This window comes from Mauremys reevesii, linkage group 9 (assembly GCF_016161935.1).
Source record: "Mauremys reevesii isolate NIE-2019 linkage group 9, ASM1616193v1, whole genome shotgun sequence".
Lineage (NCBI taxonomy): Eukaryota > Metazoa > Chordata > Testudines > Geoemydidae > Mauremys > Mauremys reevesii.
The window spans coordinates 4208994-4235215 of NC_052631.1; the positions used below are offsets into that span (position 1 = coordinate 4208994).

Sequence of the window (26222 nt, forward strand, 5' to 3'; positions counted from 1 at the left end):
TATCCTCATTTAATACCAGGCACACAGGTTCACCCATCTTAGCATTTAGACTTCTTGCCTTTGTATATGAGCACTTATCAAATCTGTCAATATTTAGTTGTTTGCCTTCATGTGATGTAACTGAATGGGACTCTTCCATCTGACTGTTTCTCTCCAGTTCCTACCTGTACTTTATCAATGTCTATCCTCTCCTCTTTACTAGGATATAGAGCATCCCCTTTAATCAATCCTACTCTGCTGTGTAATGGTTCTCACTGCTAGGGAACCCTTCCGGATATTCAGCCTGCTTCTTCCTTTGTTAATCTGACCTTGTTACACTTAGTTACACCCCTTCTAGTCACCTCTCCACCTCTTTCCTTCTCTCAAAAAAAAAATTCAGCACCCTCCAAATAGTCACAGAGGGTATTGTAATGCTCTCCAGTCAGCACTCACCATTTGGATAGATCTGAGAACAGACTTCAGTTATAGCCACTACATCCACGGTGCCAGCAGAGACCAGGAGAAATAAGTGGCAAGACTCCCACTAATTTCAATAGGGGGTCAGGATTTCACCTCTGGTGCTGAGAAGTTGATCTATACTCCTGTGGCTCTGATCCAAGCTTAGACCTGCTGCAGTGAACTGAGCAGACCTCTCCCTCTTTACCTTTTGGTCCAGTGGCCTTGCCAATACTCACCCGTGCAAACCGACACCCCGACTGTATGGGTGAATCTCTATGGCCCACTCAAACCTTAGCCCTTTGCTGAGCCCTTCCAACACAGACGCCAATTAAAGAAGAGCATGGCAGTGGAGTTTTTGACGGGACAGCTGTTTATTAGGAACTGTCCGAGGCCCACAGTTCATTCCACACCGGCCACTTACTAGTCATTACAGGCTAACGACGCAGCCACACTCGATGTGTATCCCATTAACAGACCACTGAGCTACCTATCCAGTCCCCCTCAACGTACTTCCTTTCAGAGAACACTTCAGGCCTTATCTATTTTAGTCCAATTTGTAATGCAAAAAGGCCTTTTATTTGGCCACAAATACTGATTTTGAGGTTTCAAAAGCTGCTCATGCATTCTTCTAACCTTTATCAGACCAACTATAACATAACCCAATAGACATTTACTGGTTGCCCTGGCTTACCATACTCTTTGGCAATGTAAAAAAGCTTTAGGCAGGGAAGGGTAACTATATATATTATATATATAATCTTTTATTATAACCGTTAATTTACAGGGCTTACAAAGGTGCATTTAGTGAAGAAGGGGAAAAAACAAAGGAAGTTTTACTTGCTTGTTAATTGTCACATAACAATTGCTATTCTTTAACTTACTCACAACGTATTCAATCTTTTAGATTAAAAACAAAGGGGACAAGTGCTGCCTGCTTGAATTAAAGCTATTTCAGCTTTAATGTTGCTCTGTTGCCTCGATTAGGCACAATAGCCTTTATAAATGTGGAGAGCAACTTTATCTGTTTAAAAGTAGATTTAATATAATAAATGCCAGATGTTTGCAATTTGAGTTATAAAAAGATGGCTTGTTTCCATTCCAGAGTGTGTCAGATCATCCCATCCCCCCAAACCAACCTCCTCCTTTCTTTTTTCTACCCAAACTATTGTGGTTCACGGAACAGGCCACTGCATAGATGAATCACTATTCAAAGCCCAAAATAATGATGTGGAAAAATTAAATATAGCATCTTGAAAGAAAACAGAGGCAGACAGACATAGGAAAAGAGAAAGAAAAGAGAAAATGCAGCTTGGAAAAAGTCTACCTGTCAAAGAATATAATGCTGGCTTTATTAAACCAAACAAAGAAAAGTGCAATTCTGTTCACCAAAGTGAAAAACAAGGCTAGATATTAATTCAAGTAGCTCCCAAGTAAGTGGCTATGTATCCCAAAGCCTCGGGAAGGTTCCTATTTGTAATCCTAACAGAACGTAGTAAAAATCATTAATAAAATCAGGTTGCTTGACTTGACAGTTTGTGAACTAGAGATAAGTATATTGGTTCTGCAGTAGTTTTTATGCACCAGTTTGTCGTCTCATCGTACCCAATACCGTTACCCACGGTGATATTTCAAAGAAGAACATTTCAACGTGAAAGCAAAGCAAATGCATTAGATCTACGCATTTATCTAGAGCTAATGGCCAGATGCTGATCCCATCACTCACACGGAGTAATATCTTACTCTGATATCTTATAATTTCCAGGAGCCACATTCAAGGACCATGACCCCACTGTGCTAGGGGCTGTACAAACACAGAATAAAAAGATAGTCCCTCCCCAAAGCGTTGACAATCTAGGTAGAAGACAAGAGACAACAGGTGGAGCAATAGAAAATGACGAGACGACGCTACTCAGCAAGAGAGACAGGGGTCTCAACATATCAGCAGCCTACCTGTTGTCAAGGTTTTTACACGCCTCATGGCAAAGGTGCTACTCCATATGAGGAAGGGCACCACAATCTGGCCTCAGGCTTACCCAGTAGAGCTCCAGTTACTAAAGACTCATTTAAAACCACTGCTGTGCAAGTGAGAACAACCACTAATCACCAAATGGTTTCATCTGGTTCTCAGCCAATAGGGAAGAGGATGTTATTAGAGAGAAATCAATGGAGACTTCCGGAGGGATTGCTCAGAACCGGGGCTGAAGTAGCCCCCAGTGAGGAAGCCTCCTGCCCCTCCCTTCAACCACCACTTCTTGATGATTACTCCAGCTTTTTGTAAAACTTGAAGGCAGATGGTGGCAGAGTCGCCGCAAAGGGAACTGGAGGTTTGAGCCACTGTTAATTTTGTGGGCTTTATTTTGCAATAGTCCCTAGATGATGCAGCTTTGACACTGACTAATACATGAAGAGGTTGCATTTGTTCAGTTTGCTTCATCCGTTAGGAAAACTACATGGATGAAGAGTTAAGATTTCTTCCATAACACAATTCCTTTTAGAAAGGCTTACACACTTTAAACGGCAAGAGCTAATTTGGGGGTTTGCTTAAGTGCAGTGAGAATGAAATACGTTAGCAGGGTGTGATTAGCATCAGCAAGAGCAGTAATAATATCTCACGTTTCTATTTTTCCATCCATATGAGCCCAAAGTATTTTACAGATCATGGATCCAATCCTGGAAGATGCTGAGAGCATGATGGGGGTGACAAGTGCTGGCCCAAAATAGATTAATCAGTTTCATCACTGAGATGTTGCCCCCTCTGGGGTGAAACACAGCAGCTGTTTCAACAGCTTATAATACTTCACAACAGTCTGAGATAGGAAGGAAAGAATACCATACTTGGTTTGAAACTACTGGGGAATTCTAGGGAGGCAGAACAGACAGGATATGATGGGAAACACTCCTGCTCTTGCAAAGCAATAGCACAGCTGAACAGGAATTCCTATTTCTGGCTCATGCAAAAGACAGCACCAGCATCAGCAGAGCTCCCCTGTCACACTAGATGATGACAGTGGTCCCTTCTGGATTTATAACATCTATAACCTGTCCCCATGCTGAAGTATGGTTCAAATCAAACACACAGAGCGGAGTAGAATCTACTGGATCACCACCATCACCCTGGATTTTTCCCTTTTCAGCGTCCCAGCCAAGTATAGAACAGACGCTTGCCCAGTTTAGCTTCTATGAGCTGCCAATATCAGAGGGGTAGGTGGAATCATATACTCCAGGAAACCCATACACGGGCTTCGAAAATTAGACAGAGATGCTGACAGTAGCTCTTGCACACAAGATTCAGTACGTTTCTTTGGGTACAAGTAAAAGGGAGCCTGACAGTTCACATTCCTAGCCCCTAGCAGACATAGAACAAAATTAGCAGTCTCTACTCAAGAGCCTCCATGCACCAGAACAGAGGGAGCGTGCTGCAGGTCAAGAGCAGGTGGACCAGTGGCAGCAGGGATGAAGCTTTCACAGACACAGCACCCGCTATCTCTGGCTTGAAGCCAGCATGGTATTGAGGCTCTTCTCACAAGTAACAAACGTACCCTCTCCCCTAGGGAAAAAAAAGTTAAATGGAAGGGGATGAAGAAAGAAAGAAAGAAAGAAAGAAAGAAAGAAAGAAAGAAAGAAAGAAAGAAAGAAAGGTCTGCTTTGGTTCTCGTTGAATTCCCATGTTAACTGCTTCCGCTCTTGCTGGTATTATACTCACCCAGGGTGCCAGAATGTAAGGAAAAGACATCGACAGCAGTGATTATAACATTTCCAGTGATGCACTGCCATGAGCGAAGGTAGCAAATTTTGTGAAGCTAGTCCACAGTACCTCTGACAGAGAAAACATGGCACTGGATTGTACACCGGGGGAGGGGTATCCATCTCTAATTTGGAGGTACATTCTGATGGCACCACAACTGTCTGACCTGTTACGCTTTTGCACACCTGCCATCTGTAACAGAGAGGATGAAATTGCAACACAGAGGGGCTACATGGCCAAACTGCCGGAACCCCATGAGTTCTGCTAGATTTGCATTTGTAGAGTGTTGCCAAGTATTGGGATTTTATCACAAGTCCTGTGATATTTGGTCTTTTTTCCCAGCCTCTGGAGTCATGAGAATTTGAGCTTTCATTTTATTTTTAAATCCAGCTCAGCCATGGATTTCTTGAGGCAAGTCACTTAATCTCTCTGTGTCTCAATTCTCTACCTGCAAAAAGGAGAGGGAAGGAAAGAGTACATAGCAGTATTTGTGAAGTAATTTAAAGTCACCCAAGTCTCTGTTCTGTACTGAAACTGGAGCAGAGACCACAGCGCTGATTACAGAACAGTGAAAGGAATGAGACCATGACTGCGACACAGCAGGAGGAAAATATTCTTCAATCATTTCTATCCTTGAGATCTATTGCCAGTGCTCTTCTTTCAACACAAACACAGTGAGTCCCCTTCCCCTGATCACTGTTATGTTACACACATAGTATTGCACGTATAAACAGAGAGCTTACTGAGTATATTTAGAGAATACAGACCTTTTTCTACGGAAGTCCATGGGGGTTATGCCTCTGAATTCAATGAAAGCAGGATTAAGTCATTTTTCTCCTAAAAGCACATGTTATACTGGGCAGAATTTTGTCTATAAAGACAGAGAGAAAATTATTATATATCAGGCCTGATGGAGTCCTCTGGTTCAGAGCAAAAAGCTGGAACTCGAGGAATGAGGTGTGGAACAATTCACAGAATATGAGTGGCACAGGAAAAAGAGCCCACCCATGCAGCTCTCATTGACTTCAATACTCGCATCTCTCAGGATCAGGCCCGCTTGGAACAAGAATGCTTATGCCCTAGGGCTGAGCTTATTAAAATTCCAGGCACTGCTACAGAATCTTATAAAGTGAAATGAGAACACAGTGTAATAAGGTATCAGGGAAAATGATTTATGGTGTGTTCCTGGATACAGTTAAGAATAAGAAAATTCAACCCATTCCCCCATAGTTTTCATGGAAGAAATTTAGGTAAAGAACCATAATCAGCAGCTATAAGGACACAGGAACATGGGATCTGGACAACACAAATGGGCAGACAGCAGGCACTGGTCTAAGCTGGGGAAAGAAACAGCCATCAGTTCACTTGACCAGGTGTTAGCCCCAGTTGGGACCGCTGAAGCTTTTGGCATGTCTAATACACACACTGGGGAAGCAGGTCTGACTGCATGAACACTGCCCATGCTATGGCTCCCACTCACGTTAACACCAGCAGGATTTTATTTGCTTGGTAAATGTCCGCATTTCAGAGAATTCTGCGATGTGACCGATCGCTACGATGCAGCAGCCTTGCGTCTTGGCTCCTGCCTCCCACACGCTCACTTCATCTTCTTCCTGCCTCGGGTCATTAAGGCTCCACTCACACAATGCCCTTGCGTGCAAACTTGTACCTCAGCAACCTCTTGATGATTCGTTAAGTGCCATGTAGCCAGAGCATAAAAACAGGGATAAAAGTAGCTGCAAGACAGCAACAATGGCAGCTAGTTGGACCTGCAGACTAACCTGGGCAACAAGGGTGAAGCAAAGCTCAAGTGGCGAAAAGAAAAGGAACAATCAGAAGCTGGTTCCATTCAAGAAAGTCTGAAGATCACTGAGCCTTTCTGCTAAGATCCTGCTTTGAACAGGGCACGGATGTGCCGAACAGAACAAAGAAAAAGGCCATTTGGAGACACTAGTTCATGGGGGAAGCACTGCCAAATAGAACATGCTGTGACGTGGTGACTTCTGCTCATGTTTTCCAGACCTTAGAATAGGTAACATTGACCAAGAAAAGTCCTGAGCTACATCTCTAACAGCTACCACTCCTCCTCTGAGAAACTGAACACAACAAAACAAATACCCAATAGCTACTGAGCGCCAGGTTTTCCAAAGAACTCAGCTCCCAGCTAGGCACCAAAACAAAAGTGCTCAGTACTTTGGCTGTTGGCCCCTTTTGGAAATCAGGCCGTAAGCGTCCCAATGGGGAAAACTGGAGCTGGACACCTTGGAAAATCTGGCCCATATTGTGGCAGTTTAGTACTTGAAAATCTAGCCCAGTGTTTGTAGGCCCTATAGAAACACAACAGTGTGCGGCTTCTGCTACGCAGCAGAAACTGAAGAAGCACAGGAATCAGAACTGTGTTTTTGTCTATTCTTCTGTTTCTAATGGTACCCAGAGGCACCAGGTAGGATCAGTGTCCTGCTGTCTCTGTCCCAATGAGCGATCAAATCTAGCTTAAAACAAGACACAGCAAGTCAGTATCATAAACTGCAGCAGGGAAGGTAGAGTGTTACAACGACCCACTTACACAGTCTAAAACATTCAAAGGGTATTTTGAAACAGGCTCATTCTACTTATTTTGTTTAGCTTTTGTTTCCCTTTTTAATCATTTTTATAGATAATTTTAAACTTAGATCTATTTCTGCTTAATATATTTTAAAAGCTTCCCCTGACACCCCCACTTTTTATAACTGGGGGCAGGAGAGTTAGCTGTGAGGGAAAGGCAGAGCTCAGCTCAGGCAGCACAGTGTAATCGAAAAAAGGATATAACACTAAATGTCAACAAAAAGTATCCAAGTGCAAGTGGAGGGGCCAAAGGTTTGATTGGGAGGCAACATGGTGTCATGTCACGGCCACTTTCCATGTCATGCAGAGAGGCCTTTGGGCCCCAGGGCTTTACTCCGGCAACTTTCATCAGCACTTTCAATTCACTCAGGAAAAACACAGGCCTATCAGCCGAAAAAGGTACAGGCTGTACAAGTGACACATCTTAAAAGAGATGTTAGCCCCGAGGACGTGGCCTCCCCAATGCTATAAGCGACAATCTGGAGAAACTAGTAAAGAGCATGTGCTGGCCTCCAAGAGAAATTCGCTGATAATGCCCCTGCAGCCGCTTTTAAATGGGCAATTGATTTTAATGATACTGATCTGGCAGCAGCTGCTGTGCCAGGGCATGATTTGTACGGCTACTTCTGTACCACTACAGCCTTAGGACACTGTTCTGCAGTCTTCCACTTGCGCGATATCCCTTTGCTTCCAGTCACCTTTAGCAGAATGACTTTGTAAACGGTGCCTCTTCTCAAGCCTTAAGAAAATTAAACACCCCGTGAAGTTACTTGGGGAAAGGGAGTGAGAGACTGAAATATACCAGAGTCCAAATGGGAACTGCAGCTCTCGAGTTTCCAGTTTCACGGCTAAGTAGAAAGAGGCATATATGAGAATGGAAGAACAAATTCAGACAAGATAACTGGGCGGACTTCTTTGCACAGGCAGCCATCAGCCGTCCCCAGTGCCTCCCAGGCTAGATTGTTGAAACAAAAACAAATCGAGGTCATTGAGGAAACAGTTAGGGAGCATTGCTGAGACAATGGAGCAATAAAAAGGGAATGAAGCATTATGGGCTAAATAGTCTCTAATGGCCCCGCCTTCTCTCCTGAATCCCAGAAGTCTCGCATTCTTAAATTCATATACAGTCGAGCTAATGGGTTTGGACGGGCTGGCTGTTGGAAGGACTTCAGCAAGCTCTGTATCCCACCACATCCCTGAATAGCTCTTCCTCAGCACCATTAGCCTTCCAGGCTCCTCGAATGACCATGTGATCTCCAAGACAAGACATGGTCCCGATGCTGAGAAATGCTGAGTGTCTCCTACACGGTGTGTGTACACTCATCTCAGTGAGCTTCAACGGGACTGCCTTGCGAGTTTCACCCGGGGCAGGACCGGGTCCAATGAGAAGTGGTATTCCACAGGGAAATCTCCGATCTGAGCGTTAATCACAGGAAGCTTCCCTCCCCTGTGCTGTTCGCTTCTTATCAATTCCTCCCTCCCCAAGAGCTGCATGGTACAAAAGACACAAGAGAAGATAATATCTCCCTCCCATCCAATCACCCACCTCCCCAGCAACTCCAGTGGAAAACTTCTTCTCACTTGATGTTTTTCCCTCTCTCTCTCACCCATGTCTTGTCAATGAATGCAACAGAATTAGTGATGTCTGCAGTTTGAGGGATCCTTTTTCACTTTTTACACTCTCTTTTTTTAGTTTTCCTTTTCTACTTTGCAACTTTTAAAAACTTCTCCAACTTTTCAAAAGTTAGGGATGTTTTTGAAAAGTCCCAGAGTGGCAGAGCTTCCGAGCTTCATTTTTTGTTTGTTTGTTTGTTTGGGGGGGGGTGCGGGGTTGTTTGTTTTTTTCTTTTTCTTTAGCTGCTCCATAACTTTTCCAAAACTGGAGAAATTTTGAAAACTTACAGGGGGGAAAAAGGGGGGAAACTGACTCATGAACCATCCCCCTCCCCCTCCAAGCCATGATTCATGTGACTGCACTCTGAGGAAGACAGAAAGGAAAGGGGATCCAGAAAACGCAAAACTCAAAAATTAAAAACTGAAATTTTCCAGTTTTCAAAAACCAAATCAAAATGAAATTTTTGTTTCCTTTTGTGGTTTTCCCACATAGAATTGAAAAATTTCACAGGAAAGCCCCCCTCGCATTTTTCAACCTGCTGTAATTATAATCTATTATGATTATTATGTGCAAACAGAACTCCCATCATATGCCAACAAGCCAGGAGTCCCATCTCTCACAAATTACAACCAAGATGACCTGAAGAAGAGCCTTGTGCATCTCAGAAGCCTGACTCTTTCAGCAACAGAAGTTGGTCCAATAAAAGATATCACCTCCCCCACCTTGTCTCTCTATTACGATCAATGAAAGTCTTGCCACTGACCCTCCTTGACCGATTCAGAACTTTGGAGGAGCTTCTCCTGACAAGTGACTGGAGCTGAGCCCCGGAGGCACTCTCAGCTGAGTGTCCCTCACTTTGGCACTTCCTCGCTCTGCTGGGTTGGGTCTACAAGACACCAAGCTTCAGAGCATCGTGATTCAGCATGCGGCCCAAGTATCTGATAGAGTGTGTTAAACGTAGGGTGTTTATAAAGTGGTAGGTGGAGGAGGGCCAAAGTATCGGTGGTGGTGGTTATGTCCTGTTAGGCCATGTGAGTTCAGGTTTTGTTTTAATTATATAACGTGTCCAGATGCTGTTGCAACGGTCATATAAATATCCCTATAAACAATTATTCATTTAAAATATTAATTCTTAAGAATTTGAGGTACCGAGGGAGCCGTAATCCTGAATTCATCCAATTGGTTGGACAGCAGTTCTGCCAACAACTTGCCCTATCATCCTGCCACGTCCCCAGACTTAGTACTTTGCCCGGTACTTCTCACTAAGCCAGCGCACAAGCCCTAACCCTCCCCCTGCCAGCACAACGTCTTTGGATCAGCCCAAGTGGTTACACACCAAATGCACGATCACCTTGAAAGGAATGGCCTTAGAAAGCGGATGTCGGCATCGACTGTTAAGAAAATAAGATGGAGCCCACAATGATTTTTTTTTTTTTAAATAATGTGAGGATAGCTGGAAGGAACACGCTCAAAAGCTACCCCAAGATTTTCATTTGAACTGCTCTGTAAGCAGGTAACCTCAAAGAAGGTGTCAGTAATCTAGAGTAACTCATGAGCATATAGCATAAGGGGGCTAATTCCCCTAAGTCAGATACAGAGAATGGGTGAAATGGGCAGTGAAAACAGCATAGGGGTCAGTTTCACCAGGTAAACACCCTTGTATTTCACAGAGATCGCATGGAGAACTTGCCATGCCATGCGGCTCCTTTCCAAAGGTTGCTTACCATCACTCCCCGGCTGTTTGTATGGATTGTACTTTGGCTTTGGTGCAACAACGGGTGCAAACTTCTTTGGCGTCTGCTGCGTGGACACAGAGATGCTGGGGGTCCCAAAAGCATGCGTGGTCTCCATTCTTGCAGTGACGTGACCGATGGGTTCATTGGTGTTCTTTGGCGGCAGCCATGATGGGTGGGACATGGTTCAGATCTGGGGAAGGATGAGAAGAAAAAAAAAAAACCTTAGGTTTTTAAATTGGAAAAAAAAACAACAACAACCTAGGAACTTCTTTTTATTTACTTGTAAAATATAAATACACAAAACCCTTCATGTGTGTGAAGGTTTCTCTTTATGACTTGGCATATGAATTTGCCTATTTATCCCTACAACAGTATGTCAGAGGCAGCAGCTTTGCCTCTCAGCAAACAGAGCTAGAATGGAGCTGAATCCTGCCCCCCCCCGACCCTTAAGAGGTAGGCCCCCTCCCCAGATCAAAGCTGAGGCATGCTGGCAGGGTAGTGGGGCGGAATCGGCTTCACCTCCCTTTTGAGATGGAAACAGGGGTTCTCAGCATGATGGTTGCTTCCAGTTCCACAGCCAGTTCAAATCTTAGCCTCCAGAGCCAGGCTGCCACAGAGGGACCACTAATGAAACTGTGCTGATGACTTCCCTGCTGTGAAGGAGAGCTGGGTGACACCTTGGAAAATCTCTGCGTGCCTCAGTACAATGGGGATAAATCTGCCCTAACTTTGCAAGGAAGCTGTGAGGATACATTCCGCAGTGTCAGTGAGGTGCTCAGATTCCATGGTGAAAAGTGCCCGTACAGACTGACTGGGGGGTTTGAAAATTTCACCTTAAGTCACCTAAAGAGCCTTACTCCCATATTCAAAGCTCATTCAGGCACTTAGCAGCCACAGTCCCACTGACTTTCAAGGAAACTTCTCAGGCCGGCATTTTCAAAAGCAACTGATTTTGGATGCCTCTGTTTTTGGACCTCCAACTCAAGACACTGTCAAGCATGCTGATTCTGGACACCCACCCTCTGAAAATCAGACCCCTTTCAGGGGCCTCGACTTGGACACATGAAAACCGAGGCAAACAAAATCACTAGTTATTTATGTAATTGTTGGCTTTAGGCTCCTAAGCATCTAAATCACTTCTGAAAACCAGATTGAGATGCTTTGAAAAATCTGACCCAGAAACATCTGTCCATTAGGGACTGCACTGAAACCAACCAATGCATTTCCACACAGGCCATCAAACAGCCATCTGATGTCAATGACTTCTAGTCATTATCTATCTATGAATGTGAACAATGGCAAGGCAGTAAAGGCCACATATTCCTTTAGTCCCCTGTGACATCCACTCTCTCAGTACTGAAGGGGTTAATTCATTTTGCATCCACTGCCTGCCGTCACTTCAGCCCCCCATACTCTTGTTTAGGTTAGAAAAATTCCACTAGGCAACAAAACCCCGGCAGGCTCTGGAGACTGGATTTGAAGAGGTTTCCTTTGATCAGCTAAAGCAGAAAGCATGGGAAGAATCAGCGCAGGAAGAAGACGGAGCCAGGGACAACATTATCTGATCACCGTTGTGAAAAAACACCTCCAGCTGTGAACGGCGAGACAACCGAGTCTCTGGCAGGATTTGCAAAAAGAGCTGCTCTCCAATCGCATTCCGACGGGGCTGGTGCGTGAGGGCAGTTCTAGCTCCCGCAAATGAACATATTAATTGGTGAGAACTATCCACTGAGCTGGGGACGGGGGTGAATGCTGCCAGGTGTACAAGCCCATAGAGAGAAATGATTACTGAACTCTGCAGGGCTGCAGCGCTCTAACAACTCTGACACAGCTCTGCGGCCGCACGCACAGAAATCCATGTGACTGTCTCTCACGGAGAGGTTTTCCTAAGCCAGGAGTGGCAGTCACAAATCACCTGTTGAAGGTCAGCAGCTGGAATCTGAAGGAAAATGGGCAGCTGCTTCTGCCATCTACCACCTCCGCTGGAGACCAAACATCTCTTCACGGACTCCGCTGTAGAGCCCAGCTGTCGTCCCCCACGTCCTGCCAACACAGGCACATTCTTGCCGCTGCGAAGTAAAAGCTTCCGTCACATGGCCCTCACATTCCACACATGGCTCTAAGGAAGTGTTTCAGCAGCATGGTGACACACCTGGACACGTATTGAAGCCTGTCCTAACTTGATCATCTAGAGTTCACTCTTCAGAATATACTTCTAAAGATTCGTATAATGGGGGCCAGGTGTGCCAAGCTTCAGGACCATGGGGGGGGGGATGCAGAGTTACTCTGCTGACTCACCATGGCAGGCAGAACAGCTGCATCTCACTATTTCCCCCGAGAAGCATAAAAAGTAGAGTCTACCTAAGAGGCAATAGGTGATAGAGGGGGATTCCTAAAAAAACAGCCCAGGAAGAAGCCCAGGCTTGTCCTGTGTTTGTAAGCACAGGCCAGCCTCAGGGATTTGCTACTTGAGAATACATGTGTCTTTGCAGTGGTGGGCAACAGAACAGAGACCGGCTATTCACACCAATGCCTTTCTAAAATTAACTTAGCAATTAGAATTGTATTTATTACGGTCACAGATTATTATTCCAGACAGCAACAACTCCCTATGTGAGGAGTTAATTCCACTGAGAGACTGGGTGGTAAGGATAATCTTGTGGTCAAAGCACAGGATAGAGTTGGGGATCTGGGTTCTACCCTTGCCTCTACCATAAACCCCCTGTGGGACCCGCACCAATCCATTTCACTGCTGTGCACCTCATTTTCCACATCTTGGATCTAAATATTCAGTCAGTAGTTTCCCTCCCAGCCAAGGGCTCGTGCCCAACTTAATCTAGCCAACCCAGAAACCACCCCCAATAAGAGGAGACCAACCACTGGTGGAGAAATAAAACATCTCAGGCCGGCTGGTGCCCATGGGTGCTGCGGACCTGGCAGGAACCACGCAGCTCTAAAAGAAGATAGCAGTAGCGCTGCAGGTGCCTCTGAACTGGACTCTGAATGTTATGCTCCCTAGTGGAGCTGCTGAGATGCAGCATGCAACACAATTCACACCAACAACTCTCCGGTGGCAGAGCCCCAGCAAACCAGGTGATCACCCTCCACCCTCTGCTTCTTGGTCTCATATTACCAGATGACAGCATCATTCTGAAAGCAAGAAATGGAAGGCAGGTCCGCCCGCAAGGCCAGAGAGGAAATCCCGCTAACCGCTCCGCGCTGTCCTGCAACCTGCTGTTCCCAGCGCCAGGGTTTACGGAACCAGAAACAAATTCTCACCAAAACAAGGAAGATCCCCCTCCTCTTCCCACATCCCCACAAGCTCCAGATCAAAGCGATCAAACCACGCTAACAGCCTGGGTGCAAAGAAGGGACAGCAATGCAGCCCCTCAACCCGGAGGGCCAGGAGGGCTAATCATGCCGCACTGCGCCCAGCAAGCACTGTTGAAGGTGCCCTGGAATTTAATTCCAACTGGGCTGGGTGGGGAATGCCCAGCATTTACATGGCAGCTGGAAGATGGCACATCCCACAGCACAGCGCCCCCTAGCACCACACTGGGGCATTATCTCACTACAGACTCCGCAACAAGGGTACCCACAAAGCCGTTCAAGCTACTTTCTACAACTCCTGATTCGTCTCCCACCCACATAGTGACATGACCTAAGGAGCCTATGCCATCTGAGAGATTCACAACGCAAGGTAGCATGGGCTGAAGGGCCAAATTAGTAATGCCAATCTCAGCAGCAAGGAAGCAGTGCAGTGGGCTGAGCAAAACAGCGATGGAACCTTGCTATTAATGAGCCTAAAGACTAGAACATATTAATAGCCAATCTGGGAACATAGCGACCGCACTGCTGTATCTCAGCCACTCGTTCTGAGCCCGTGCATGACCCTGGCTCTCCTATTCTCAAAAGTATTTCTGATATTTTTATTATTTCCCCTTTAGTCTTTTCTGTTTCTCCTTTGCTCTCGCTCATCTTCTCCTATGTATTTTTTCTCTCTTCTCTCTATCTGTGCCAGTTAAGATGTCCCAAACAAGTTCCCTTTTCCCATCCATGCCTCCAGCCCAGCTCCAGTACTTAGATCGACTTACCGTGGTGTTTTGACTGCAGTGAGTCGACTGCTGCTGCTCCCTCATCAACTCTGCTTGCGCCTCTCGCTGCGCTGGAGCACAGGAGTCGACGGGAGAGGGCTCAGAGGTAGATTTATCGCGTCTAGACTAGACGTGATAAATCAATCCCCACTGGATCAATCACTGCCTGCCGATCCGGCGGGTAGTGTAGACATACCCCAAAACAAGCAAAATTCATCCACTCGTTGCAAGTCTCACAAAATACAAAAGGAAAATGATTGACTCAGCAGCTAAAACCAAACTTTGCTTTTTTTAAATGCACGTTAGCGTGACTGGTTAAATGGGCAACAATCCGATAGGTGCAGTGCAGGATAAGCGGACAGCCCCACCTCTCCCTCAGTGCTTCTCAATCTTGACCTATCAAACTTCTACTAGTCCAGGTACAGCCCCTACGTGAACACTGTAGATGTACCACAATCCTACTCTGTCACACCCTGTCAATGGTGTCAACCACGCAGCCATTTCACAATGGAGACCAAACACCAAAAACGCACCACCTGGGCTTATAATTTAATGCTGATAATGTAAACCCCACCAAATCCATAACCCTACCCAAATGCGAGTTGGATCAGCCCATTAAGCCCATCAGCGCATCTCGTGAACAAGAAACTAAGTCCTACATTCAGCTCAGACCTTCTCACACCTACTCACCAGATCTGATTTTTTTTTCCCAGCAAATGATAATATACACCCCGGAAAATCCAAGATTAGCATCAATGCCTAACTATGAGATTAGCGATTCACGCTTCCTACAGATGCATCTCCAAACACTTCTCTGAATTAGTAATAGTTACAGAAGTGATTTTTTGCCTGCTGTAGTTTTATGCAAACTGCACGTTTTTTAATAGCTCAATAATAGGTAGGTGCAGGACTTCACAGGGGGATGGAGAAATCAGTGGTGAAAGAAGTGAGACACTAAGAGGAGGAGGGGGGGCGGTGTACCACAGGAGGGAGGAGGTTCTGTGGCAGGGGCAGAGGGTGACAAGGCACCGGAACGGGGGAATGTGGAAATAGGAGCATTAAGATGGATGGCATGGCAGAACGTGAGCAGTGGCACGAGAGCAGACATGCAGGCAGACGGACAGCAGTGGAGAGCCAAGGCAGCGAGGGCAGGGAGTGCGGCTCTGACACTGGAGACAGGGAATCAGCAAAGGGACTCGAAGAGGGGGTGACAGGGTAGAAACAGAAAGGAAGGATGCTGACAATCGTTATTGTCCGTGCCACGCCCCGGGCAGCTTTACACACTCCGACAGTGAAACACGTCATGTTCCTCCTTCCAGGCTACCGTCATTTTCAGTGAACCACCATCAGACTTGCTATGAATCCCTGTGGCTCTTCACTACACATCTGCCACCCTGGGGAAAGTAACCGTCTCAAGCTCCCTCGGCCTCTCGCTGTCTGAGACAATTACTGGTCACCCACACGGGATGACTTCGTGGATTGAGGGCCTGCTTCTGCTGCCACTGAAGTCAACGGCTGGGTCGAAAGCACATACTGAAAAGCAAAGCTGCAGATTACATCTGCTGCGTCCCTGTCAATTCTTCATCAAGAAAATCATTCCGGATTTGTCAGCCAGTTTCCGTTCAGTGAGTCCCTCCTGACAAACCTGAATAAACCAAACCATCCCAAATTTGCCACGTTCTGTCTCCAATTACCATCACCCCCGCAACAGCGAGACCCTATCCCCTCTGACTCCTTCCATAGGCTCCCCTTTGGCTGGCACATCAAGTGCAAACTCCTTGCTCTCACATTCAGTGCATTACAAAATCCTGCCTTGGCCTCCTATCTTGGTTCCCTCTTTCACACATAGACAGGCCCTCCATTCTGACAGCAATGCTCCAATTATTTCCTTCTAGGCTCCTAACTCTGTGCCTTCTCCCACGGCGTTCTCCATCCATGGAACCCCCCTCGGCAATGCCGGTTTCCCAAACCGCTACCGTCTCCTCAGTCAATTCCCTCCTAAAACCCTGCTTCTTCCATCGACTCTAAGGCCAGATGAGGCCATTAGGATCATCTGCACCTTGGGTAAAGCAGGCCATAAAATCTCACCCAGTAATTTCTGCATCAAGCCCATAACTCGTGTTTAACTTCAGATAGAGACTTGACTTACTGTACTGGAGAATCCACCACACCGCTAGGTAAGTTAATCCAATTGTTAATTATCCTCACTGACAAAAGTACACCTTGTTTCTAGCTTCACCTCCCAACCCCTGGATCTCATTATGCCTTTTTCAGCTGAATTAAAGCACTGTCTATGATCAGAAATCTCTTCTCCAGGTAGCTACTTGTAGACCATGATCAAAGCACCTCAAACTTCCCTTGGATAAACAAAACAGAGTGAGCTCCCTTAGTCTCTCACTCTACGGCAGGCTTTCCAGACCTTCAGTTATTCTTGTAGCTCTCTGCTGAAACCTTTTCTGAAGTGTGGACACTGGAACCCAACACCGTATTCCAGGACTGGTCACTTCAAAATAAACGGGGGGAAATGATCAAGTACACTGCAAGTGGAAACTGACAGCCAGTCAGCTGGTGCTTTCTCCCAGGGTCAGCTGCCTCGAGTGCCCCTCCGAAGTCTGTCTGTCACTCTGAGACACCCTGCCTCTGTCTCCTCCTCCTCCCGCCTTAGCAGGCGACTACTCCCAGTCCTCCTCGCTGGGACAAGTTCCCCTGGTCTCAGGGTCTTCCTTACAGGAGTCTTTCCGCAGTCTCTGCTTAGAGCTTCTCCCTTCTCCCCGCAGGTTCCCGCGGCTCCTTCCAGAGGAATACCTGCTGCTGGGCCTCTGCAGCAACCAGGGCTGGCTAGCTCCAGGCCCCTCAGCCCTTACGGGGCAAGCCACCTGTAGCAGCACTCTGTGAAGCTTGAGGCATTAGGTATCAAGCCACTGCTGGAGGTGGGGAAAGTCAGATCAGATGGGCCAATGGTCGGATCCAATATGGCACTAACCTTAAGTACCAATGATAAGTAACATTAAGAGGAATGTGCAGAATCAAGCTGTACAGATAAGGGAACAAATTGGCTCCTGTCCTGTCATTCAGACAATCTTAAAGCCATAATTCAGAGAATTCTCACTATAAAAGAATGTTGCACAACAGGGAACTGGAATTCATCAGTCCCAAGACAAGACCACATTATCTCAAAATGTCAGCCCAGGTATATCAGAGAGCATAACACTAAACAACAACAAGAGCCTGACAAGGTCTGTTTTGCTTTTAATTACTGGATGCCATTCACCGCTGAAAGAAAGCAAAGGGCTAACGTGAAGAGGATCCAAACTCAATTTACCTCCGATCAGATAAGCAATGGAAGGCTGGAGTACCAATTTGCCTCCACTCGAAAGCGTCAGCACGTTCGTCTCCGACGGAGTTGAGACAGGCTGACTCTTCCGTAATGAGACTCTACCCAAGTAAATCTTAATTTCACCTCTCCTTTTGCAACACAGACCAAATGCTCCTCGGGAGTTGCTGGAGCTGTGGGAGTGTAAGAGAACGAAGGATTTGTCCCCAAAGCAAAGAAACTGTTTATGGAAGTCATGGGTGGCATCTCATGGGGAGAAATGTTTTGTTTCAACCAATGTGTATTTCTACACTGCCAGCACCATCCTTAATCTAGGCTCTCATTTCCTTCTATGCCTACGCCTCTAATTACCACTCCGGCCTTAAAATCCACCAGCACCACGGAAGCGGAACCTCCCGTCAGCTCACTTATCACGTGGCTTGATCCCGAGCTGTAATTTCCCATACACGTACAATGCTTTCTTTGGACTATCTGTGTGTAACGTACATTGTAAGCTCCTGCAGGCAGGGACTGCCTTATTGGCAGACTCCAGGTGCAGCCGGAAAATCCCACTGTGGCTTTGTTCTGCTAGCATCCAGGGATGGAGCCCTGCCAAGACATGGCCCTGCTGGATCAACTAACACACCAAGCAGTGCAAGTGTCCCCCCTCCCCTGTTCTCCTAAGGGCCCACACCCACACTGCAGGTGCACCAGGGGTCACCCACGTACCCTTCCTAACCCTCGTGCAACACAACTACACAGGAAGAGGCATATTCTGCCCTTACTGCCTCCTCCAAATCATTCACGAAAACAAGTCCTAGCGTCAAGTCACATGGACGCCTCTCCCAACTCAATGCAGTGCCATGTCTGGTTACCCTTTATGTACAGGCTTGTACTCTGTTAATCCATAGGACGCGGTTCCTGTTGAAGCCAATCTAAGTTTGTTTTTCATTTGAGATGCCAAGAGACACTAAATCTAAATCCAACTCTCTACTTGGTCCCCCTCATCCATTAATTCTTATGAATGCAGAAATCAAGACTGACCAGGGAGATTTGTTCTTTATAAATGCCCAAAGCTGCTCATTTCTCCTGGCCCCATTCCCCTCTAGACATTAAGTGAGTTTATTTCTCCATTTGTAGCCAGCAAGCTCTAGGAGTGGGATTTTACATTTCTCATGGCTTCCAAGCAGGGATATGAAGTCAAAATTCCAGTCGCATTTGGGGGATTTAACCAACCCCTTGGAAGTGCTGTGGTTACTTAGAAAAGCACCTCAAGCTCTCCTGTGATAGATTTGCCATAAGGTATTTCCCCTCGTCAATTTCACATCTGTAACTGCCATCTGAAAAACCAAACCATGATCACTTTTGAACTCCTTCATCGTTGTTGAACTGCGCAATGAACATCACTGATTTTTCTGTTTTAAAATGTAAAGGATCCCAGTTAAAAAGTAATTAGACTATGCAGGGTTCCGTGTTTAATCCTTTCTCAATAACATCCAGGTCAAGTCAGCAGAGTTAACAAGTCATGAAACTTCCCCCCGTCCATGGATATGGGTTCTCTGCCCTTCACACATCACACCAGCAACAAGGATTCTGCAAGGAGAACTTTGATGGTTTGGACAACATGCAAGACAAAATCAAGTCGGTTCCACCTCTACAGACTGGGTCTGTAGACCTAACGTGAGTCCAAGTGACTCCAAGACACACTGCGTATCTCTCCCCTGCAGCTGGGAGTAAGCCTGGGTAGATACACTCACGCTAGCCGGCTGAGAGAAGCAGTGTGGTCTCTCAAGTTCACACGCCTGCCGGGGCCTGAGCTCAGGTGGTTAGCCCGAGCCTGCAACCAGAGCCACAACATCCACACTGCTTTTTTTGTGCATTATGTCTAGCCTCACTAGCGTGAATCCATCTGCCAGCCGCGGTGTAGACAGACCCACCAGGTGCAGATGAGCTGCAGAAGAAGGTGCTGTTTTTGCAGTCACTTTTCTGAGTGTACATGAACTTTAACGCAGATTTACTCCTAGCCCCCTTCCTTCTGATCTCTCCCTGAATCTGGGTTTGTTCTTTGTCTGTAAGAGTTTCGGAGCATTTGCTGTTTCCTTTCTTCAGTCCTTAGCAGCATGTCTCAATGGGAATAAGTTCTCCCCTGCCTCTTCTCCAGACCCAGCACACTCTGCAAGTGCTCAGTTATGGCTGGATGTTACACCCTTCTGACCATCCTCCTGAAAGCATCTATGTCCCTCTTCTGCCAAGCAACACTACTAGAAGCATTCACCAATTTGCAGCATAACCTCCTGGTGTGGGACATCACTCACATACCTTGGAATTGGAGGAGGAACACACCTACCAAGCTCATGTGGTCCCATCCGCTTCCAATGCTGGATTATTCCTTACAGAAGGGGCGGGCAAACATTTTGGCCCGAGGGCTACATCTGGGTATGGAAATTGTGTGGCAAGCCATGAATGCTCACAAAATTGGGGTTGGGGTGCGGGAGGGACTGAGGGCTCCAGCTGGGGGGTGCAAGCTCTGGGGTGGGGCCAGAAATTAGGAGTTCAGGGTGTGGGAGGGGGACCAGGGCTGGGGAAGTGGGTTGGGACATGAGGGGAATGAGGGCTCCGGCTGGGCTCTGGGGTGGGGCCGGGGATGAGGAGTTTGGGGTGCAGGAGGGTGCTCTAGGCTGGACCAAGGGATTCGGAGGAAAGGTGGGGGATCAGGGCTGGGGTTGGGGCGTGGAGGGAGGAGGACGACTCTGGCTGGGGTACAGACTCGGGGGTGGGGTTGGGGATGAAGGGTCTGAGGTGCAGGAGGGGGATCAGGGCTGGGGTCGAGGGGTTCGGAGAGTGGGAGGGGGATCAGGGCAGGGGCAAGAGGCTGGGGCCCGGGAGGGGATCAGGGATACAGGCATTTACCTCAAGCAGCTCCCAAAAGCAGTGTCATGTCCCACTTCCAGCTCCTATGCAGAGGCGCCTCTAGGCGGCTCTGCGAGCTGCCCCATGCACAGGCATCACCCCTGCAGTTCCCATTGGCTGGGGCAGCGCTTGGGGCAGGGGAAGCGTGTGGAGCCCCTGGCTGCCCCTACGCGTAGGAGCCGGTGGGGAGACATGCTGCTGCTTCTGGGAACTGCGTGAAGCAGGGCAAGCCCCAGACTCCGCTCCCCAGCAGAAGCTCGAGGGACAGATTAAAATGGTTGACGGGCCGGATGCGGCCCGCAGGACATAGCTTGCCCCACCCCTACTTTACAGTATATTCTCCAGTACCATGTCACTGTGGCTTTAAGTGCCTCAACAACAGGACTTCGACCACAGCATTTAGAAGACTACAGACTTCCACAGACTAAGGCCTTGTCTACACTCGAAAGGGATTACCAGGATAATTATACTGCTGTGGCTACACTGGCAAATCCTCATAACGGAGATGCCATTTAAACCAGCAAGTGTTCTTTTTGGCCAGTCTAGCCTGTGCCAGTTCCGCAAATGAAATAAGTTATACTGGGGAGAGACTTTTTTCCTGTATAGCTGCATCTACACTAGGGCTTTTTGCCAGCCCAACTATAGCAATTAGGGGTGTTGGGTTTTTTTCCACACTCCAAACTGACAACACAACTTAAGTGCAGGTCAGGCCTAATAGGGGAAGAAAGTCATAGAGAAGTTACAGATGGGAAAGGGGGCAAAGGGTTGGGGATCATCTAACCCATCCTCCTGCATCATATAGTTTGTGTTCACCGGATACGGGGCATGTAAGATATTGACGTCATACTACATTAGATCTAATGCCCCCCGTCATCCCTCTTCTGGTGCTCAGTCAAAACTGTCCTTCCTCTAGCTTCTCTCTACAGCCAAGTACACACTGAAAAAAAATATTCTTCACCCTTCTTCAAATTAACTATATTAATAGTTTTGAGAGCTACACAGGAGCCATCTGGATTCAACTGCGGCTGCAAACAAACAACAAAGCTGAAGACTGAAGCCTTCCATTTGCAGGCATGTCACATCTCGGTGTCAGAACAAACTATGCTTTGAAAACCCAATAAATTGAACTTGACTGACCCATCTGCATTGAAACCAAAAGAAGTGCAGACTCCCTGGAGATAGATAGATCTAGCTAATCTAATCTGTCTCTAATGAACGTGTCACAGCTCCGCCAGGGAGCAAGCGGATGCCTGACTTCTGCTGTACAAGACAATCCTTAACATGCCCAAACACAATCATATGGAATAAGACGTTAACCTGAGGCCTCAACCACTTGTGGCCATTAGAGATCCCAGGGCAATTGCTGCAAAGTGGACTGACCAGATGTCTTGCCCAAAATGCTGACTCAGAGGCAGCAAAGCTCACTGCTGGACCTGAAGGGAGGAGCCAGGACAAGTTTCTTTCAGTTCATTAGACCTCTCATACTAGCAAATTTACCTCCAAACTTGTGGAGAGAATGCCGGAGATCTCAGAGAGGAGTTGGAGATGGAAGCCTAATAGATTTATTTATAAAATGACAAGGAATGATGTAAGTATGGAGGGTAAAGCATGGGCAGCTGGATGAACGCTTGAGAAAGGGCCAGGCCTTTCGAGAGCGACCAGGTTGAAAGCTCTGGGTGATGGAACAGAAATGCGGTGAGCCCAGGGGCTGGAGATGACTGCACACAAGAAAGGACGGGGCAAACTTATCGCTTAGCTGCATGCTGGGTTAAGAGGCAACCAGACCCCAGATCCAACACAACTACTTGAGGGCTGCATGGGCAGCAACTTTGTGTAGGGCCAAAGTCCAGCCCTTCCCTAGTCCATGGGTCGCTTCTTCCCACCTGAGCCCCTCAATATTTTCTCCCCAGCTCTCAGCCATTAACAGGGAGCGAACCCTCTACCCTGCAAACCCCTTCTGTGCTTTCTCCTCCGCAGCACAGCACAACGCCCCCGCTCCTCTCTGTACTGCTCCCCTATCACGGAGACACAGGAGGCAGACCCTCTGCTGGTGCAAATGACGTAAATGGTACCAGGCTGGTTTACATCAGCTGAGGGTCTGACCCACGGAGGACGAGGGAGACAGCAGCAGCCGGTAGTGGGGAGGGGACGGAGAGCACACAGAGGGTCATACAGGAAGGGCATTCGCTCCGGGCAATGGCCAAAGAGTCAAGAGGAAACCATCCTCCTCAGCGGAAGAGGCTCCTTTCTCCTCTCTGCCAAAGAGTAGCGCATGGTAACACATTTTTGGCAGCTCACAGACATCAGCCGAGAGGCCAGCCTATGGCACCTAGCAAACAGAGGCAGGACAAACAGCCCCTTTCCATCGCAAAGCCTGAATCCCACGAACCAAAGGGATCTGGCCTTAATCTGCCTCACCTGCTGGGAGAAAGCAGGAGCTGACGGCAGGCAGATGCTAAAGAATATGATGAAAACTTAGAGGAAGGGAAGTTCAGAGAGACCTTTATAGGAACCATCGCCGGCGCTGAGAGACACCAAACCTCAAAGCTATCTGACAACAGATTTGTTACCAAGGGGGACATGATTTTCATGTTCCGAAACCCCAGTCCTGCAACGCAAAGCAAAAGGAAAGACCTCGATGTGATCAAAAGTCCATTCCTTATTCAGGCCAGTGAAGCCCACTGCCAGTGTCAGCAAAACCGAGGCTGCAGCCACTGGGACAAATGTGGGTTTTTTTAGATGCAACGAATGCAAAATAAAGCCGCATGGCAAAGACCTCCATGCCGCTTTGTTATATTTGGAAGATGGCTCTTTAAATAAAGATCTACTATTCACTACTATTGCAGAAGTGTAGGAAAATAAGGACCACAGATCAGGTGTAAACCCCCTGGGTCCTTTATTATTTTTTATTAATACACACCACAGGTTCCACTATTACTGTGACTACAATCTGATGACCAAAGCACAGGCTTGGGAGTTGAACTATGGATTCTTTCCTGGCTCTGCGGCTAGCTTTCTGTGTTACCTTCAGCAAGTTGAGTCCCTGTTCGCCTGAGTCTGTCCATCTGGATCTTGGGGATAACAACACTTATGTGGGTTTTTAAGCGACTCAGCTCAGGAATGGTAGCACAGCACTTTCAGATCCTCTGCTGGACAGTGCCGTAGAGGCATGCTGTATTATGAAATGTCAGATAGCTGGACCGAGTTACATATGTTCTTGTCCTCTTTAGTAGCTCGACATTCTGTAGCTCAGGTCTTGAATAATGAAGTCATGCAGGTGTGCGCCATCTATATGCTCTTCTAAAAACGACACTTATGAGCTAGATAGGCTCACAGAATGGCAACAAAATAGTTGCTAGGCTGGTCCAAACAAGCTGATCCCTTGTGGTGGGATATGCTGCAAAGGTCATCGTTTTCACCCCAGCTTTTCAAAATGGGAGTGGGAGGAGGAAGTTGTACGCATGGGCAATAGGAAGGGGGATTTGAGCTGGGTGAGCTGTCTGGTGCGTGCTAACAGGGGGCGATACTGAATTGTACTGTTGCATTTTAGTTAGGTCTGGTTCTTAGCTGTGTTCTGTTTTTAAGTTACCTCTATGACACGAGAGCACATGACTAGTATGCATAAAACTAAATAAAGGAATTAACTGCCCAGCACAAAGGTAGCTGCCTGATGGGTCAAAGCCAACCCCCACATATTAGTGTCTGCAAAGCATACAGATGTCTCAATGCTCTCTGCAGATATAGTATTTTTTCTTCAAAAATAAGACAGTTACTAATATCTGACAGTCCTTTCAACCCCAAAGATCTGAACTGCTTCATAAACTACTGCACATATGTGCAGGAACCCCATTGCCAGGAAAATGGGGTCACCTGTGGGGCAGACAATTACTGCCAATTTTTCAGAATTGGCCCCTGATTTCAAGTGTCCAGCTTGAGACCTCTTCAGGCATGAGGTGCACAAGTCCTGGGCATTTGCTGCTGTGTCTGGAGCTGTGGGCAGAATCTGCACAAAGCCGGCCTTAAGTCGGACATCCAGTAATCAGTGGTCACCCATGGCACAACAGGATAACTGGGGGGACGGGGGCAAGAATACTGGGGGTAGAAAGTACTGGGCAATCTTTATGTACTCAAATTGAACAGGTCTCAATTCTTGAGGTTGCCTCAAGAAAACTCATGCAGACCAATCCGCCTCTGAAATAGAAAGAGCTATGGTGCCCAGCCAAGAATCAAAACCTGTGACTTCAGAGAGCCGAGGTGTTTCGAAGCCAATGCATAGATCACTTTAGCTACCACCTCTTATTTATGCTTTGCAAAGGGACGCTGTTGAGTTAGTCAGAGAGCTAGCCCCAAAAAATTAAATTAACGTTTTCAAAGCCATTGCTGTTCTCCAGGTTACAGAAAGGAATGATTTCCTGTTCGCTTGACTTTGTATCCAAAACTGTCAGATTTTGGAACTGTCCTTTTTTGTTTCCCCTCTTCCATCCATTTCCCTCCTCCCTTGTCCTTTTTCCCTTTTGCCACTGAAAAGAGGGGCGCAAAGAGGGGGAAACACCTACACAATTAAAAAGTGGCTAATTTTTTTCATTTTCATCAAAAATGTAAAATTTCCAGAAAAGAAAAATTCTGATTTTGAAAAATAAGTCCATTTTTCAACAACAACAAAATGTTCAAAAAACTTCACCGTCTGTAGTTAGCAGATGTATAAAGAAACTTACTCCTCAGGGAAGGGACTTTTCCAGATATGCTATAAAGAAGTCTCGCCTTCTTCATTATTCTTTACACCCACTTTTTTTTTTTAATGCTAAAAAATAATTGAACTGCCAACAGCGAGACAAGCCTCAGACTGGTCGGGGGCTGGCAGTCCAACCAAAGCAGAGGTCTGGGCTGTCCCTTTGCTTTTACAGGCAATACCAATAATAAAGGGGATATTTCCAGTCTGTCTCTATTAGGCTCCCTCTAGATTGCAGTAACTAAGACTTCCCAAAAGAGAACCACTGCCAAAGGCAGGCCAGCTTCTTAAGGCTAGCACCCTCGGTGCTAATCCTTACTGCGGTCATGTTTCCAGGGACTAGCTTTAGTCTGAACTGTTAGCCACCTGGGCCCACCAGTCCTCTACATTCTGCTACTGCAGTTCATTGCTCTGCTCAGCTTCCGATTGCTGCTATGAGCTGGTGCAGTAAAGTTGGTTAATCATGCACAAAGAAAACACACGCACGTGTCACTGTGGTGCTGCCTCATTTGCACAGTGAACTGATATAGGGGAAAGAGAATAATTAGAGAAACCAGAGGCCACTCACATGGATCAATACTTCCAGGCACCCTTTTTTGTATGTCATCTCACTCATAGTTGTGGTTTCAACATATGATTTGCATTTGGTCCCCTGCCGGCCGTTTGATGGCTCTGCTTAACAGATGTGAATTTATTTAGTCACAGAGCCCGCTCTTTTGACTGTCTCTTTGTAGAGCAGATGGGCATTTTTTCCCTCCCTTCAGCGACATTCAGATAATGATCAAACCCTCCACACAGGTTTGCCTAAGTATTGCATACGAGAAGGAACAACACACAAACAGAGACACGATCTTGTAATAACTCTTATTAGCAGTCGGGTCATGCCATCAGCATAAGCAACCTGGTGTGACGGCAGCTGACAGAGAACTACAGGCTACGGTACTAGTTAACTCAGTCTACATTAACGGGCTACAGAGTTGCTTACATCTCTGGTTTGGTTTTTACCCAGAGCATCAAGTTGTTAACATCCGATGGCTA

General features: G+C 46.8%; 1 protein-coding gene across 15 annotated transcripts in view; it reads right to left on the reverse strand.

The window, feature by feature from the left end:
- Positions 1 to 26222, reverse strand: part of LOC120371563 (LIM domain containing preferred translocation partner in lipoma) — a 493573-nt gene that overhangs the window by 235171 nt on the left and 232180 nt on the right. For 14 of the 15 annotated variants that reach the window (XR_005584438.1, XM_039487445.1, XM_039487443.1 and 11 more), the window contains one exon: positions 10127 to 10328. Coding sequence is in view for 14 of the 15 variants with exons in the window: in XM_039487445.1 (XP_039343379.1) it covers positions 10127 to 10319 (193 nt within the window). In the remaining variant the exon portion in view is untranslated. Of the gene's footprint in view, positions 1 to 10126; positions 10329 to 12053; positions 12161 to 26222 lie in introns of those variants that run through there. The other variant, XM_039487446.1, reaches the window with a different exon arrangement.